At 42.1% G+C, this 15,000-nt stretch overlaps 1 protein-coding gene across 7 annotated transcripts in view; it reads left to right on the top strand.

Annotated features, from left to right (window-relative positions):
• LOC128702958 (glutamate receptor ionotropic, kainate 2) overlaps positions 1 to 15,000 on the top strand; it is a 449,498-nt gene that overhangs the window by 343,646 nt on the left and 90,852 nt on the right. For all 7 annotated transcript variants that reach the window (XM_070103548.1, XM_070103547.1, XM_070103549.1 and 4 more), the window contains exons 3-7: positions 1 to 88; positions 4,272 to 4,447; positions 5,390 to 5,443; positions 7,959 to 8,123; positions 9,577 to 9,729. The exon at positions 1 to 88 is cut by the window's left edge and continues 164 nt beyond it. In XM_070103548.1, coding sequence (XP_069959649.1) covers positions 1 to 88; positions 4,272 to 4,447; positions 5,390 to 5,443; positions 7,959 to 8,123; positions 9,577 to 9,729 — 636 coding nt within the window. The remainder of the gene's footprint in view (positions 89 to 4,271; positions 4,448 to 5,389; positions 5,444 to 7,958; positions 8,124 to 9,576; positions 9,730 to 15,000) is intronic.

The raw sequence follows: 15,000 nt of genomic DNA on the forward strand, positions 1-15,000 counted from the left end.
TCACACATCTTCCTCAACCAGGCCTACAAGGACATGATCCAGTTTCTGAAGTGGAAGAAAGTGGCCATCGTCTACGAGGAGGATTTCGGTAGGTGGTTGTAGTAGATAGTGGTAGGTGGTGATAGTAGATTGTGGTAGGTGGTTGTAGGTGGTAGTGGTAGGTGGTAGTAGTAGATAATGGTAGGTGGTTGTAGTAGATAGTGGTAGTAGATAGTGGTAGGTGGTTGTAGTAGGTAATGGTAGGTGGTTTTAGTAGATAGTGGTAGATGGTTGTAGTAGATAATGGTAGATTGTGGTAGTAGATTGTGGTAGGTGGTTGTAGTAGATAGTGGTAGGTGGTTGTAGTAGGTAGTTGTAGGTGGTTTTAGTAGACAGTGGTAGGTGGTTGTAGCAGATAGTGGTAGGTGGTTGTAGTAGATAATGGCAGGTGGTTGTAGTAGATAGTGGTAGTAGACAGTGGTAGGTGGTTGTAGTAGATAGTGGTAGATGGTGGTAGTAGATAATGGTAGGTGGTTGTAGTAGATAGTGGTAGGTGGTGGTAGTAGATAGTGGTAGGTGGTTTTAGTAGATAGTGGTAGATGGTTGTAGTAGATAATGGTGGATTGTGGTAGCAGATTGTGGTAGGTGGTTGTAGTAGATAGTGGTAGGTGGTTGTAGTAGGTAGTTGTAGGTGGTTTTAGTAGATAGTGGTAGGTGGTTGTAGTAGATAGTGGTAGGTGGTGGTAGTAGATAATGGTAGATGGTGGTAGTAGATAGTGGTAGGTGGTTGTAGTAGATAGTGATAGGTGGTGGTAGTAGATAGTGATAGGTGGTGGTAGTAGATAGTAGTAGATGGTGGTAGTAGATAATGGTAGGTGGTTGTAGTAGATAGTGGTAGGTGGTTGTAGTAGATAGTGGTAGATGGTGGTAGTAGATACTGGTAGGTGGCTGTATAAGATAGTGGTAGATGGTGGTAGCACTGTTGAAGAGGGTTGTTGTGTGGATGGTTGTGGGTTGTGGTGGTGTTGGTGGCTGGTGAGGTTAGTGGTAAACAACAACAAGGTACGATATCGACACTGGAACAATGTACAAATGGGTGAACAACAACAAGGTACAATATCGACACTGGAACAATGTACAAATGGGTGAACAACAACAAGGTACGATATCGACACTGGAACAATACACAAACAACCTACACATAGGAAAGAGAAAAGCTTACGACAACGTTTCGGTCCGACTTGAACCATTCAAGTCTGACCGAAACGTTGTCGTAAGCTTTTCTCTCCCCTATATGCGGGTTATTTGTGTATTAGTGGTAATATTATTTGCAAGTAGGTGGTGGTAGTTAGTGATAGTAAGCGGTTACAGGTGGTAGTATTAGTGGTAGCTTGGTAGTGGTAGCATGGATGAAAGTGTTGGTAGCTTGGTAATGGTAGCATGGCTGAAAGTGTTGGTAGCTTGGTAGTGGTAGCATGGATGGTGTTGGTAGCTTGGTAGTGGTAGCATGGATGAAGGTGATGGTAGCTTGGTAATGGTAGCATAGATGAAGGTGTTGGTAGCTTGGTAGTGGTAGCATGGATGAAGGTGATGGTAGCTTGGTAGTGGTAGCATGGCTGAAAGTGTTGGTAGCTTGGTAGTGGTAGCATGGATGAAGGTGATGGTAGCTTGGTAGTGGTAGCATGGATGGTGTTGGTAGCTTGGTAGTGGTAGCATGGATGAAAGTGTTGGTAGCTTGGTAGTGGTAGCATGGCTGAAAGTGTTGGTAGCTTGGTAGTGGTAGCATGGATGAAGGTGATGGTAGCTTGGTAATGGTAGCATAGATGAAGGTGTTGGTAGCTTGGTAGTGGTAGCATGGCTGAAAGTGTTGGTAGCTTGGTAGTGGTAGCATGGATGAAAGTGTTGGTAGCTTGGTAGTGGTAGCATGGATGGTGTTGGTAGCTTGGTAGTGGTAGCATGGATGAAGGTGATGGTAGCTTGGTAGTGGTAGCATGGATGAAGGTGATGGTAGCTTGGTAGTGGTAGCATGGATGAAAGTGTTGGTAGCTTGGTAGTGGTAGCATGGATGAAGGTGATGGTAGCTTGGTAGTGGTAGCATGGATGAAGGTGATGGTAGCTTGGTAGTGGTAGCATGGATGAAAGTGTTGGTAGCTTGGTAATGGTAGCATGGATGAAGGTGTTGGTAGCTTGGTAGTGGTAGCATGGATGAAAGTGTTGGTAGCTTGGTAGTGGTAGCATGGATGAAGGTGTTGGTAGCTTGGTAGTGGTAGCATGGATGAAAGTGTTGGTAGCTTGGTAGTGGTAGCATGGATGAAGGTGTTGGTAGCTTGGTAGTGGTAGCATGGATGAAAGTGTTGGTATGTTGGTAGTGGTAGCATGGATGAAGGTGTTGGTAGCTTGGTAGTGGTAGCATGGATGAAAGTGTTGGTAGCTTGGTAGTGGTAGCATGGATGAAAGTGTTGGTAGCTTGGTAGTGGTAGCATGGATGAAGGTGTTGGTAGCTTGGTAGTGGTAGCATGGATGAAAGTGTTGGTATGTTGGTAGTGGTAGCATGGATGAAGGTGTTGGTAGCTTGGTAGTGGTAGCATGGATGAAAGTGTTGGTAGCTTGGTAGTGGTAGCATGGATGAAGGTGCTGGTAGCTTGGTAGTGGTAGCATGGATGAAAGTGTTGGTATGTTGGTAGTGGTAGCATGGATGAAGGTGTTGGTAGCTTGGTAGTGGTAGCATGGATGAAGGTGTTGGTAGGTTGGTAGTGGTAGCATGGATGAAAGTGTTGGTAGCTTGGTAGTGGTAGCATGGATGAAAGTGTTGGTAGCTTGGTAGTGGTAGCATGGATGAAGGTATTGGTAGCTTGGAAGTGGTAGCATGGATGAAGGTGTTGGTAGGTTGGTAGTGGTAGCATGGATGAAGGTGTTGGCATCTTGGTAGTGGTAGCATGGATGGTGTTGGTAGCTTGGTAGTGGTAGCATGGATGGTGTTAGTAGCTTGGTAGTGGTAACATGGATGAAGGTGTTGGTAGCTTGGTAGTGGTAGCATGGATGAAGGTGTTGGTAGCTTGGTAGGGGTAACATGGATGAAGGTGTTGGTAGCTTGGTAGTGGTAACATGGATGAAGGTGTTGGTAGCTTGGTAGGGGTAACATGGATGAAGGTGTTGGTAGCTTGGTAGTTTTAACATGGATGAAGGTGTTGGTAGCTTGGTAGTGGTAGCATGGATGGTGTTGGTAGCTTGGTAGTGGTAGCATGGATGAAGGTGTTGGTAGCTTGGTAGTGGTAGCATGGATGAAGGTATTGGTAGCTTGGTAGTGGTAGCATGGATGGTGTTGGTAGCTTGGTAGTGGTAGCATGGATGGTGTTGGTAGCTTGGTAGTGGTAGCATGGATGAAGGTGTTGGTAGCTTGGTAGTGGTAGCATGGATGAAGGTATTGGTAGCTTGGTAGTGGTAGCATGGATGAAGGTATTGGTAGCTTGGTAGTGGTAGCATGGATGAAGGTATTGGTAGCTTGGTAGTGGTAACATGGATGAAGGTATTGGTAGCTTGGTAGTGGTAGCATGGATGAAGGTATTGGTAGCTTGGTAGTGGTAGCATGGATGAAGGTATTGGTAGCTTGGTAGTGGTAGCATGGATGAAGGTATTGGTAGCTTGGTAGTGGTAGCATGGATGAAGGTATTGGTAGCTTGGTAGTGGTAGCATGGATGGTGTTGACTCTGCAGAGGCTGCAGTAGTTGAGGGTGTTGATGTGTACCTTTGCCTCTTGCAGTTTTAGAGGTACAGCCACTGTACCTCTTGTAGCTTTAGAGGTACAATAACTCTACCTCTTGTAGTTTTAGAGGTACAGCCACTCTGCCTATTGTAGTTTTAGAGGTACAATAACTCTACCTCTTGTAGTTTTAGAGGTACAATCACTGTACCTCTTGTAGCTTTAGAGGTACAGCCACTCTGCCTCTTGCAGTTTGAGAGGTACAGCCACTGTACCTCTTGTGGTTTTAGAGGTACAGCCACTGTACCTCTTGTAGCTTTAGAGGTACAGCCACTCTGCCTCTTGCAGTTTGAGAGGTACAGCCACTGTACCTCTTGTGGTTTTAGAGGTACAGCCACTCTGCCTCTTGCAGTTTGAGAGGTACAGCCACTGTACCTCTTGTGGTTTTAGAGGTACAGTCACTCTGTATCTTGTGGTTTCGAGATACAGGCACTGTACTCTTTCCAAACATTGATATACAGGATGCAAATGAGACACAGTTACATAACCCAGTCACTGAGAAACATCTAGTTACTCTCTTTATCTCCCACAGGTCTCATGAAGTTACAGGAGATAATTCGGTCTCCGCCGAGTAAAAACGTCGAGATGTACATCAGACAAGGACATCCGGACAACTACAGGGACATCCTGAAGGAAGTCAAACACAAGGAAATCTTTAGTATTATCGTTGATACCTTACCCAGGAACATGCGTCTCTTCTTGCGTTGTGTAAGTTATTATTATTATTATTATTATTATTATTATTATTATTATTATTATTATTATTATTATTTTTATTTTTATTTTGATTATTTTTATTATTATTGTTATTACCATTATTATATTATCATTATTTACATGTGTTATTATTATAATTATTATTATTATTATTATTATTATTATTATTATTATTATTATTATTATTATTATTATTTTATTATTATTAATAATATTATTATTATTATTAGTAGTAGTAGTAACATAATTATTTAAATTATAGGGGAGCGCTAAATCCGTAAGAGGGAGAATATTAGATAATAAGACTCGATCTGCAAAGCACCATAGATAGTGAGAGTTGATGTTTCTCTCTCTATTTACAGTTGATGTTTCTCTCTCTATTTACAGTTGATGTTTCTCTCTCTATTTACAGTTGATGTTTCTCTCTCTATTTACAGTTGATGTTTCTCTCTCTATTTACAGTTGATGTTTCTCTCTCTATTTACAGTTGATGTTTCTCTCTCTATTTACAGTTGATGTTTCTCTCTCTATTTACAGTTGATGTTTCTCTCTCTATTTACAGTTGATGTTTCTCTCTCTATTTACAGTTGATGTTTCTCTATTTACAGTTGATGTTTCTCTCTCTATTTACAGTTGATGTTTCTCTCTCTATTTACAGTTGATGTTTCTCTCTCTATTTACAGTTGATGTTTCTCTCTCTATTTACAGTTGATGTTTCTCTCTCTATTTACAGTTGATGTTTCTCTCTCTATTTACAGTTGATGTTTCTCTCTCTATTTACAGTTGATGTTTCTCTCTCTATTTACAGTTGATGTTTCTCTCTCTATTTACAGTTGATGTTTCTCTCTCTATTTACAGTTGATGTTTCTCTCTCTATTTACAGTTGATGTTTCTCTCTCTATTTACAGTTGATGTTTCTCTCTCTATTTACAGTTGCTTCAGCTACAAATGAATGACTACCGATATCACTACCTCTTCACTACCTTCGTGAGTACCGTCTTGCTCCTCCTGACGCGGGTCTCAGTCATATGACGACCCACACCTGGAGTTTTTGGTCATCAGACCGAGGCCTTCCACTGGCTTACCCTTCTACCCCTTTAAAAACCATTATCATGATTATAACTATTTTGGATGAATATTATTATTATTAATGTGGATAATTGTAAGTGAACAATATTTAGAAAAAAGTAAGGAAAATAGAGTTGCAACTACGGATTTAGAGAAACTTTATAACCGGGTTGATAGGAATGCAATGTTGCAGATGTTGAAAATGTATGGCATAGGTGGTAGGTTGTGAGAAGTAATGAAGGGTTTTTAATGTGGATAATAAGACTCAGGGATGGGGGGTATGCTGTAGGAAAGGGGACGTTCCCAGTAAAAGTAGGCCTAAGATAGGGATGTATTATGTCACCATGGCTGTATGATGTCACCATAGCTGTATGATGTCACCATGGATGTATGATGTCATCATGGCTGTATGATGTTACCATGGCTGTATGATGTCACCATAGCTGTATGATGTCACCATGGATGTATGATGTCACCATGGCTGTATGATGTTACCATGGCTGTATGATGTCACCATAGCTGTATGATGTCACCATGGATGTATGATGTCACCATGGATGTATGATGTCACCTTGGCTGTATGATGTCACCATAGCTGTATGTCACCATGGATGTATGATGTCACCATGGATGTATGATGTCACCTTGGCTGTATGATGTCACCATGGTTGAATGATGTCACCATGGCTGTATGATGTCACCATGGATGTATGATGTCACCATGGATGTATAATGTCACCATGGCTGTATGATGTCACCATGGCTGTATGATGTCACAATGGATGTATGATGTCACCATGGCTGTATGATGTCACCATGGCTGTATGATGTCAACATGGATGTATGATGTCACCATGGCTGTATGATGTTACCATGGCTGTATGTCACCATAGCTGTATGATGTCACCATGGATGTATGATGTCACCATGGCTGTATGATGTTACCATGGCTGTATGATGTCACCATAGCTGTATGATGTCACCATGGATGTATGATGTCACCATGGCTGTATGATGTTACCATGGCTGTATGATGTCACCATAGCTGTATGATGTCACCATGGATGTATGATGTCACCATGGATGTATGATGTCACCTTGGCTGTATGATGTCACCATAGCTGTATGTCACCATGGATGTATGATGTCACCATGGATGTATGATGTCACCTTGGCTGTATGATGTCACCATGGTTGAATGATGTCACCATGGCTGTATGATGTCACCATGGATGTATGATGTCACCATGGATGTATAATGTCACCATGGCTGTATGATGTCACCATGGCTGTATGATGTCACAATGGATGTATGATGTCACCATGGCTGTATGATGTCACCATGACTGTATGATGTCAACATGGATGTATGATGTCACCATGGCTGTATGATGTCAACATGGATGCATGATGTCACCATGGCTGTATGATGTTACCATGGCTGTATGATGTCACCATAGCTGTATGATGTCACCATGGATGTATGATGTCACCATGGCTGTATGATGTCACCATGACTGTACGATGTCAACATGGATGTATGATGTCAACATGGATGTATGATGTCACCATGGCTGTATGATGTCACCATGGCTGTATGATGTCACCATGGCTGTATGATGTCACCATGGATGTATGATGTCACCATGGCTGTGTGATGTCACCACGACTACGATTTCAACATGGATGTATGATGTCACCATGGCTGTATGATGTCACCATGGCTGTATGATGTCACCATGGATGTATGATGTCACCATGGTTATATGATGTCGCCATGGCTGTTTTACGTGCTTATAGATGGGGTCGTCAAAGAAGTCAATGCTGGGGTGTTGGGGAGATTTAAGGACTACGAACGTGATAGATAATGGAACTTAGTACGATTGCTCTTTGCTGATGATGCGGTGCTTTTGGGAGAGTGTGAAGAGAAGTTGCAATGGTTGGTGGACGACTTTGGAAGGGTATGTAAAAGAAGGAAATTAATTGCGAGCATACCTGGAATATACATGGAGAGGATTTTGGGGGGATCAGCGCCCCCACGGCCCGGTCTATGACCAGCACTGGAAAATTCGTGATGATAAGATTAATATCAATCCAGAAGTGGAAAGATTAGATATTTTGCTAGAGGAGAAAAGTATGGAGGAGGTATTTAGATATCTGTTAGCGGACTTGTCGATGGATAGGTCTATGAAAAATGAGGTAAAGCATAGAACTGGAAAGAGATGAAAAGGTGGATGGTGCATTGAGGTATCCTTCAAGAAAAACGTATCTATGGAAACAAAAAAGGAATGTAACCAGACTATAATAATAGCGACGCTGTTATTATAGTCTGGTTACATGGTTATATAGGTTACATGGGTCTGAAACATGGGTTTTAAACGTTGCAGTAATAATCATTTTCTAAATGACTCGACTTGAAATTTCTTGCTCACAGGACATTGAGACGTTCGATCTTGAAGACTTTAAGTACAACTATGTTAATATGACGGCCTTCAGGATAGTGGACACCAGTAACTCGCACGTTCGGAAGATCCTTCACGATATGGAGAAGTTCCAGCCTTTCGGTCATTCCATTCTTAACAAGTCTTCCATTATCAAGGTAAGATGCTTAATGAGACACATGTAAAATACTTGGGTATCTTCATTATTGAAGAGTTTCGCCTGCAGGATGGGTTTCTTCAGTCGGATACAGAGGTGAATAAAATAGGGGACAGCAGTGGTGGAGGTAAATGTGATGTGATCAGTCTATTGATCTTGATAGGGTAGTTTTGAGGTGATCAGTCCCTCGGTTTTGAAAAATGGTCAGCTCTAGGGTCCTGAGGATATAGTGTGTGTGTGTGTGTGTGTGTGTGTGTGTGTGTGTGTGTGTGTGTACTCACCTAGTTGTACTCACCTAGTTGAGGTTGCGGGGGTCGAGTCCATACATAGCTTAAAGCTATGTATGGATCCTGCCTCCACTACATCGCTTCCCAAACTATTCCACTTACTGACTACTCTGTGGCTGAAGAAATACTTCCTAACATCCCTGTGATTCATCTGTGTCTTCAGCTTCCAACTATGTCCCCTTGTTACTGTGTCCAATCTCTGGAACATCCTGTGTGTGTGTGTGTGTGTGTGTGTGTGTGTGTGTGTGTGTGTGTGTGTGTGTGTGTGTGTGTGTGTTATGGTTCATCATCTTATCTAAATCTATATTCAATAACCAATGACTAATCATCTTACCCTGATGGATTTTCCAAAACTTAATTAATGACTTCCCCAAACCCAATTACTTTTTTTGTCAAAAAATGAGCTAATCTGTATATCAAAATTTAGCGCACAATGGGATGGCCTTAACGAAGACAAACACCATCCATTCTCCAGTACTCTGAAAATGATAACTAGACTATTCCTTACATATGAATCTTCATCAGGCATTTTATCATTAAATTTCAAATGACTTTCAACATTCCTGGATTTTTCTATTCACTTATTTTTTGAGTATCTCCCTCACGATGACTTCTCCATTAATCTAAAGTATCTCTAATTCTTCAGGATGAATTCAAAACAATTCTGAAGCCACTAATTTAGAAGTATCTCTATTATTTGTATCACTGTTTAGGTAAAAACCCCATGACCGTCCCTACCAACACCCCCCTACCATTAAAACCAATACAAAAGCCACCATTACCACCATCAACCCAGAGTCAGCAATACATCCGCTAAGAGAGAAATTTTTTCATTAATAGCCTACAACAAACTGGTTTTAGTCCAACAGGTTTTTTATACACTTCATACCCACCCGTTTAGGCAGCCCTCAAAAGATTACAGTCATACATAATGGGGTCCAGGAGCTGTTGTCTCATGGAATGATGGCTAAGTAAATTACAGTAGTAATCAACTACTTACAAGCTTCTCATCTGGTTACAGTAACCTTGAATTTAACACTTCCTCATGAATATAATAATAATAATCTTTAGACCCCATTAACCAACCATCAAATTCTACTTCCACTACTAATGCTAGTAATAATAACAGCAACTTATAATAATATCTGTCTGTGTCACTTTCACTAGGCAGAACCAGCCCTCATCTATGACAGCGTCAACGTGTTCGCTAAGGGTCTTCACGCTCTGGAGCGCTCCGCCACTCTCAGTCTAGCCAACCTCTCCTGTGAGAACGAGAAGCCCTGGGGAGACGGATCTTCACTCTTCAACTACATCAATGCCGTCAGTACCTCCCGTGTGTGTTCCGTAGTTTTTTTTTTTTTTTTGGCTACATCAGTGTCGTCAGTACCTTCCGTGTGTGTGTTCAGCAGTGTTTTTTTCCAATTACATCAGAGCTGTCAGTGCCTCCTGTGTGTGTGTTCAGTAGCATTTTTTCCCAACTACGTACATCATTAAATAACATCATTAAGTACGTACATCATTGCCATCAGTACCTCTCGTGTATGTGTTCAGTAGTTTTTTCTTCCCGAAGGATAGATCCATCACTGTACGTATCCTTTACATGGTCGGAGTTTAATCCCTATTTTTAGGGATTATAATATTCTTGATTGGTGGTGAACAGGTGACACGCAGTCTTAATGGCTCTTGTGTAGTCGAGAGGCTTTAAACCCTATTATCTATCCAGGAGAAATGACTTACCTATAAACTCCGTTAAAGAGTACATAAATCTTCCAATGTTTATTTTACACTAAATTTCATTATTCATATATTCACGGGAAAGCTCTAAATTAGTAGGGGTCCAGCAGAGCTTGGGGAGTGGAAGGTTATCAAGGGTGGTCCTCAGAAGGAAGGGGTAACTCGGATTCTTTATATCAACAACTCTTAACTCTTTGTAGATGAATGGTTCAGAGAACCGACATGTTGATAAATTAGACACATGTGCAACTCTTGGGTATCTTTATTGAGGAAACGTTTCGCCACACAGTGGCTTCATCAGTCCATACAAAGGAGAATCTTGAAGAACAGGAGGAGAATGAGGTAATCAGTCCCTCAACCTTGAGTCGATGTGGTCAGTCCATCAATCTTGAATAGAGTACGGCATACGTGCTGAGAAGGAGCTTATAAACCGTTGGCAGGAGAGGTGCAGAAGTCATAGGTCGTGTAACATTTGTTCAATGTTGAAGTAGGTCGTGCCCAAGAATTAGGGCACGACCTACTTCAACATTGAACAAATGTTACACGACCTATGACTTCTGCACCTCTCCTGCCAACGGTTTATAAGCTCCTTCTCAGCACGTATGCCGTACTCTATTCAAGATTGATGGACTGACCACATCGACTCAAGGTTGAGGGACTGATTACCTCATTCTCCTCCTGTTCTTCAAGATTCTCCTTTGTATGGACTGATGAAGCCACTGTGTGGCTAAACGTTTCCTCAATAAAGATACCCAAGAGTTGCACATGTGTCTAATTTATCAACTCTTAACTCGACTCGGTTAATAGAGGAACGTCACTCGAGTTTTTTTATAATTACGAATGTTATACACAATAATCAGCAGTATATATATACTGGCTCCCTCACTCTTTTGTGTTAGTGTGACTTTGTAAAGGGTCCAGGTTGGACCGATACTTCGTCGTAAGCTTCTCTCTCCTGTGTACGGATTATTTGTGTATTCCAGTCACGGTATTGTGCCTTATTGTTTTTTATGAATGGTATTTAATACCATTAAGATGATGGATGGTGTTTTGTTTATCAACTCTTGGATTGGTTTAGGCACTGAGAGCTTTGTTTCTGTCACTTATGCTGTGCCTGGGTCGTTATGGCACCGCTTACCCGTGGTTCTATTGTCCCGTGATGAGCAAGATGGCACTGTGATAGATGGGTTAGTGGGTAGAGAGGGCTCGGAAGCAGGATGGAAGGGGACATAATGTTGGAGAAGGGTTAAAGATGGTGCTGGAGGTGGTGTTGGGGACAAACGAAAGTAATGTTCAAGGAATTCTTCTGAAGGAAGCAGAAAAAATGGTAGCTACTTGGAGGCCATCGACCACCTCCAAGGCAGACTGCAGTACGACATCAGAAGTGCAGGACACCAAGATAAATGGCTGTAAAAAGGCCTTGTCTGAATATGAAAACGGGCTGCCTCACCAGCATTTTAAATTCCTAGGCTAAAATATTCACCCAAAAAAATAAGCAGAGGTCTCTCCTTGGGTTGTTATGTCAACCCCAGCTAGAAAGGACTGCTGTTCAGGTCACTTAGTTGTGGGTGTATTATTATTATGTAGGGCATGACTTGTCAACAAGCCATACCCTACGTAATACTGATACACTTTACGATAGGTACAGAGAGTTGTTTCTCAGAGACCTTATCATTGTATCTGAGTGTTGAGAACTAGATTTGTGCAACCAGACTATTGTCTGTAAAAGCCTTAGTATTGACGTCTGAGGTCTCTTGTTGAACCTCTTCGAATCTAGTCCTCCAACCGCTAATCGCATGACAGGCTTTAAAACCGCAGAGGGAGATAATCAGGTTTGACCCGAGGAAGGGAAGCATAGTGCTAGTTACTCTGGATCAGGAGCCCATTACTTGATGAGGAGGAAGAGAGAGTAAGAGAAGATTACAGGAGAGGGAGGGAAAGGAAAAGCTTTCTTCATCTCCTCGCAGATGAAACAGCTTCCAGCTTCTGAGAAACAGTAAATCCTTCATTACATTAATGGAGATAAATGGTATAAAATACCAACACGATGGAAAAATGTACATAAATGAGAGCCTTCAGTGACTACTTTTCGCCCACTCAGTGGGCTTTATCAAGTCACAAACAGATGTTGTACAAGAATGATATACATTACCGACAAGATAAAAATTAAGACACATGTGCAACATCTGGGTATCTTTACTGAAGACGTTTCGCCCTCCAGTGGCTTTATCAATACAAATTCTAGGACATAATTTGAAGACAGTAGAACTATGTACAAGAGATGAGGTAATCAGTCCCTCAGCCTTGGAGTTGGTGACAAAGACACATATGGAAGACTTAAACATCTTTATTGGCGCAACGTTTCACCCACACAGCACACATTGTTCGACTAATGAAGCCTGCTGAGCAGGCGAAACATGTCACCAGTAAAGATACCTAAGTGACTGACGAAATCGTAATGACACGATTGCAAACAAACCATACCACGGGCGGGACTTGAACTCGCTGCTACACATATGTGCCTCCTACACTGTCCCCACCGTTCACCACCATCACCAACACTACCACCATCACCACCAACCACCAACCATCAACCACCAACCACCAGCCAACCACACACGCCCCTAAGAGTCCAGAAGGTAGCATCCTGCACCTTGTACACCCCACCCACAAGTTATACCGCCCAGAGGAGTCACTGCAGACTCATTTCCTGTCGGAGCTGCGTCAGGAGGGTGTTGTTACGTGTTATCGGGAGTGATGAGGCTCCCCAAACACGCTTATTATGAACCGGAAGAGACACCACCACCAGCAACAGCAAGAAAGAACTTTCTAGACACCACCACCAGCAACAGCAAGAAAGAACTTTTTTAATTTAATAAGATGATAAAAAATAGAACTTTTGCTGCTTTCAACCCATTTCTATTTTCACAGAAATCTTATTTTCCTTTTTTCTGTCATTTTTGATACCAAAAATGTTAAGCTTTTGTTGCTCTGGAATTAGGAATATTAAGCTTTTTGTATTTCAGATTTAAATATTAAGCTTTTTTATTTTTAATATCAGAAAAATCAATCTCTCGTATTTTTGTTAGAAGAAATTTAAAGCTTCTGTAATTTTGAAACAGGACATTTAAAGCTTCTGTAATTTTGAAACAGGACATTTAAAGCTTCTGTAATTTTGAAACAGGACATTTAAAGCTTCTGTAATTTTGAAACAGGACATTTAAAGCTTCTGTAATTTTGAAACAGGACATTTAAAGCTTCTGTAATTTTGAAACAGGACATTTAAAGCTTCTGTAATTTTGAAACAGGACATTTAAAGCTTTTGTGCCTTAGATAAAGACATTTTAAGCTTTACATTTTTGTTGGAACAAATATTAAGCTTTTCAGTGATTACCTATATACATTATATGCATTCCATATTTATTCTAAACCAGACGTTTCATATTTATTCTAAACCAGACGTTTAATAAACGTAAATATTCTCTCGTTTCTTTGTAAAGTTGTTCGTTTATCATTAATTAATTGATAAAGTAATTTCATTAAATTACGCGTACTTTATCAAGTGGTGGGTAAAGCCCACACTGAGCGAAACGTTGCAAGAATAAATGCTAGGTCAGTCTTTGCGTATTTCATTTATACGTTTTAAGTTTTCCTTCGGTAACGATGTTGTGAAAGCTCTCCCACTGTGCTGCCTTCCCTGATACACACCTCACTTACCATGTCTGCTGCCTTCCCTGATACACACCTCACTTACCATGCCTGCTGCCTTCCCTGATACACACCTCACTTACCATGTCTGCTGCCTTCCCTGATACACACCTCACTTACCATGCCTGCTGCCTCTCCTGATACACACCTCACTTACCATGCCTGCTGCCTTCCCTGATACACACCTCACTTGCCATGCCTGCTGCCTTCCCTGATACACACCTCACTTACCATGTCTGCTGCCTTCCCTGATACACACCTCACTTACCATGTCTGCTGCCTTCCCTGATACACACCTCACTTACCATGTCTGCTGCCTCTCCTGATACACACCTCACTTACCATGCCTGCTGCCTTCCCTGATACACACCTCACTTACCATGTCTGCTGCCTTCCCTGATACACACCTCACTTACCATGTCTGCTGCCTTCCCTGATACACACCTCACTTACCATGTCTGCTGCCTTCCCTGATACACACCACACTTACCATGTCTGCTGCCTTCCCTGATACACACCTCACTTACCATGTCTGCTGCCTTCCCTGATACACACCTCACTTACCATGTCTGCTGCCTTCCCTGATACACACCTCACTTACCATGTCTGCTGCCTTCCCTGATACACACCTCACTTACCATGTCTGCTGCCTTCCCTGATACACACCACACTTACCATGCCTGCTGCCTTCATTGATACACACCTCACTTACCATGTCTGCTGCCTTCCCTGATACACACCTCACTTACCATGTCTGCTGCCTTCCCTGATACACACCTCACTTACCATGCCTGCTGCCTTCCCTGATACACACCTCACTTACCATGTCTGCTGCCTTCCCTGATACACACCTCACTTACCATGTCTGCTGCCTTCCCTGATACACACCACACTTACCATGCCTGCTGCCTTCCCTGATACACACCTCACTTACCATGTCTGCTGCCTTCCCTGATACACACCTCACTTACCATGTCTGCTGCCTTCCCTGATACACACCTCACTTACCATGTCTGCTGCCTTCCCTGATACACACCTCACTTACCATGCCTGCTGCCTTCCCTGATACACACCTCACTTACCATGTCTGCTGCCTTCCCTGATACACACCTCACTTACCATGCCTGCTGCCTTCCCTGATACACACCT

Source organism: Cherax quadricarinatus, chromosome 86 (genome assembly GCF_038502225.1).
Source record: "Cherax quadricarinatus isolate ZL_2023a chromosome 86, ASM3850222v1, whole genome shotgun sequence".
Lineage (NCBI taxonomy): Eukaryota > Metazoa > Arthropoda > Malacostraca > Decapoda > Parastacidae > Cherax > Cherax quadricarinatus.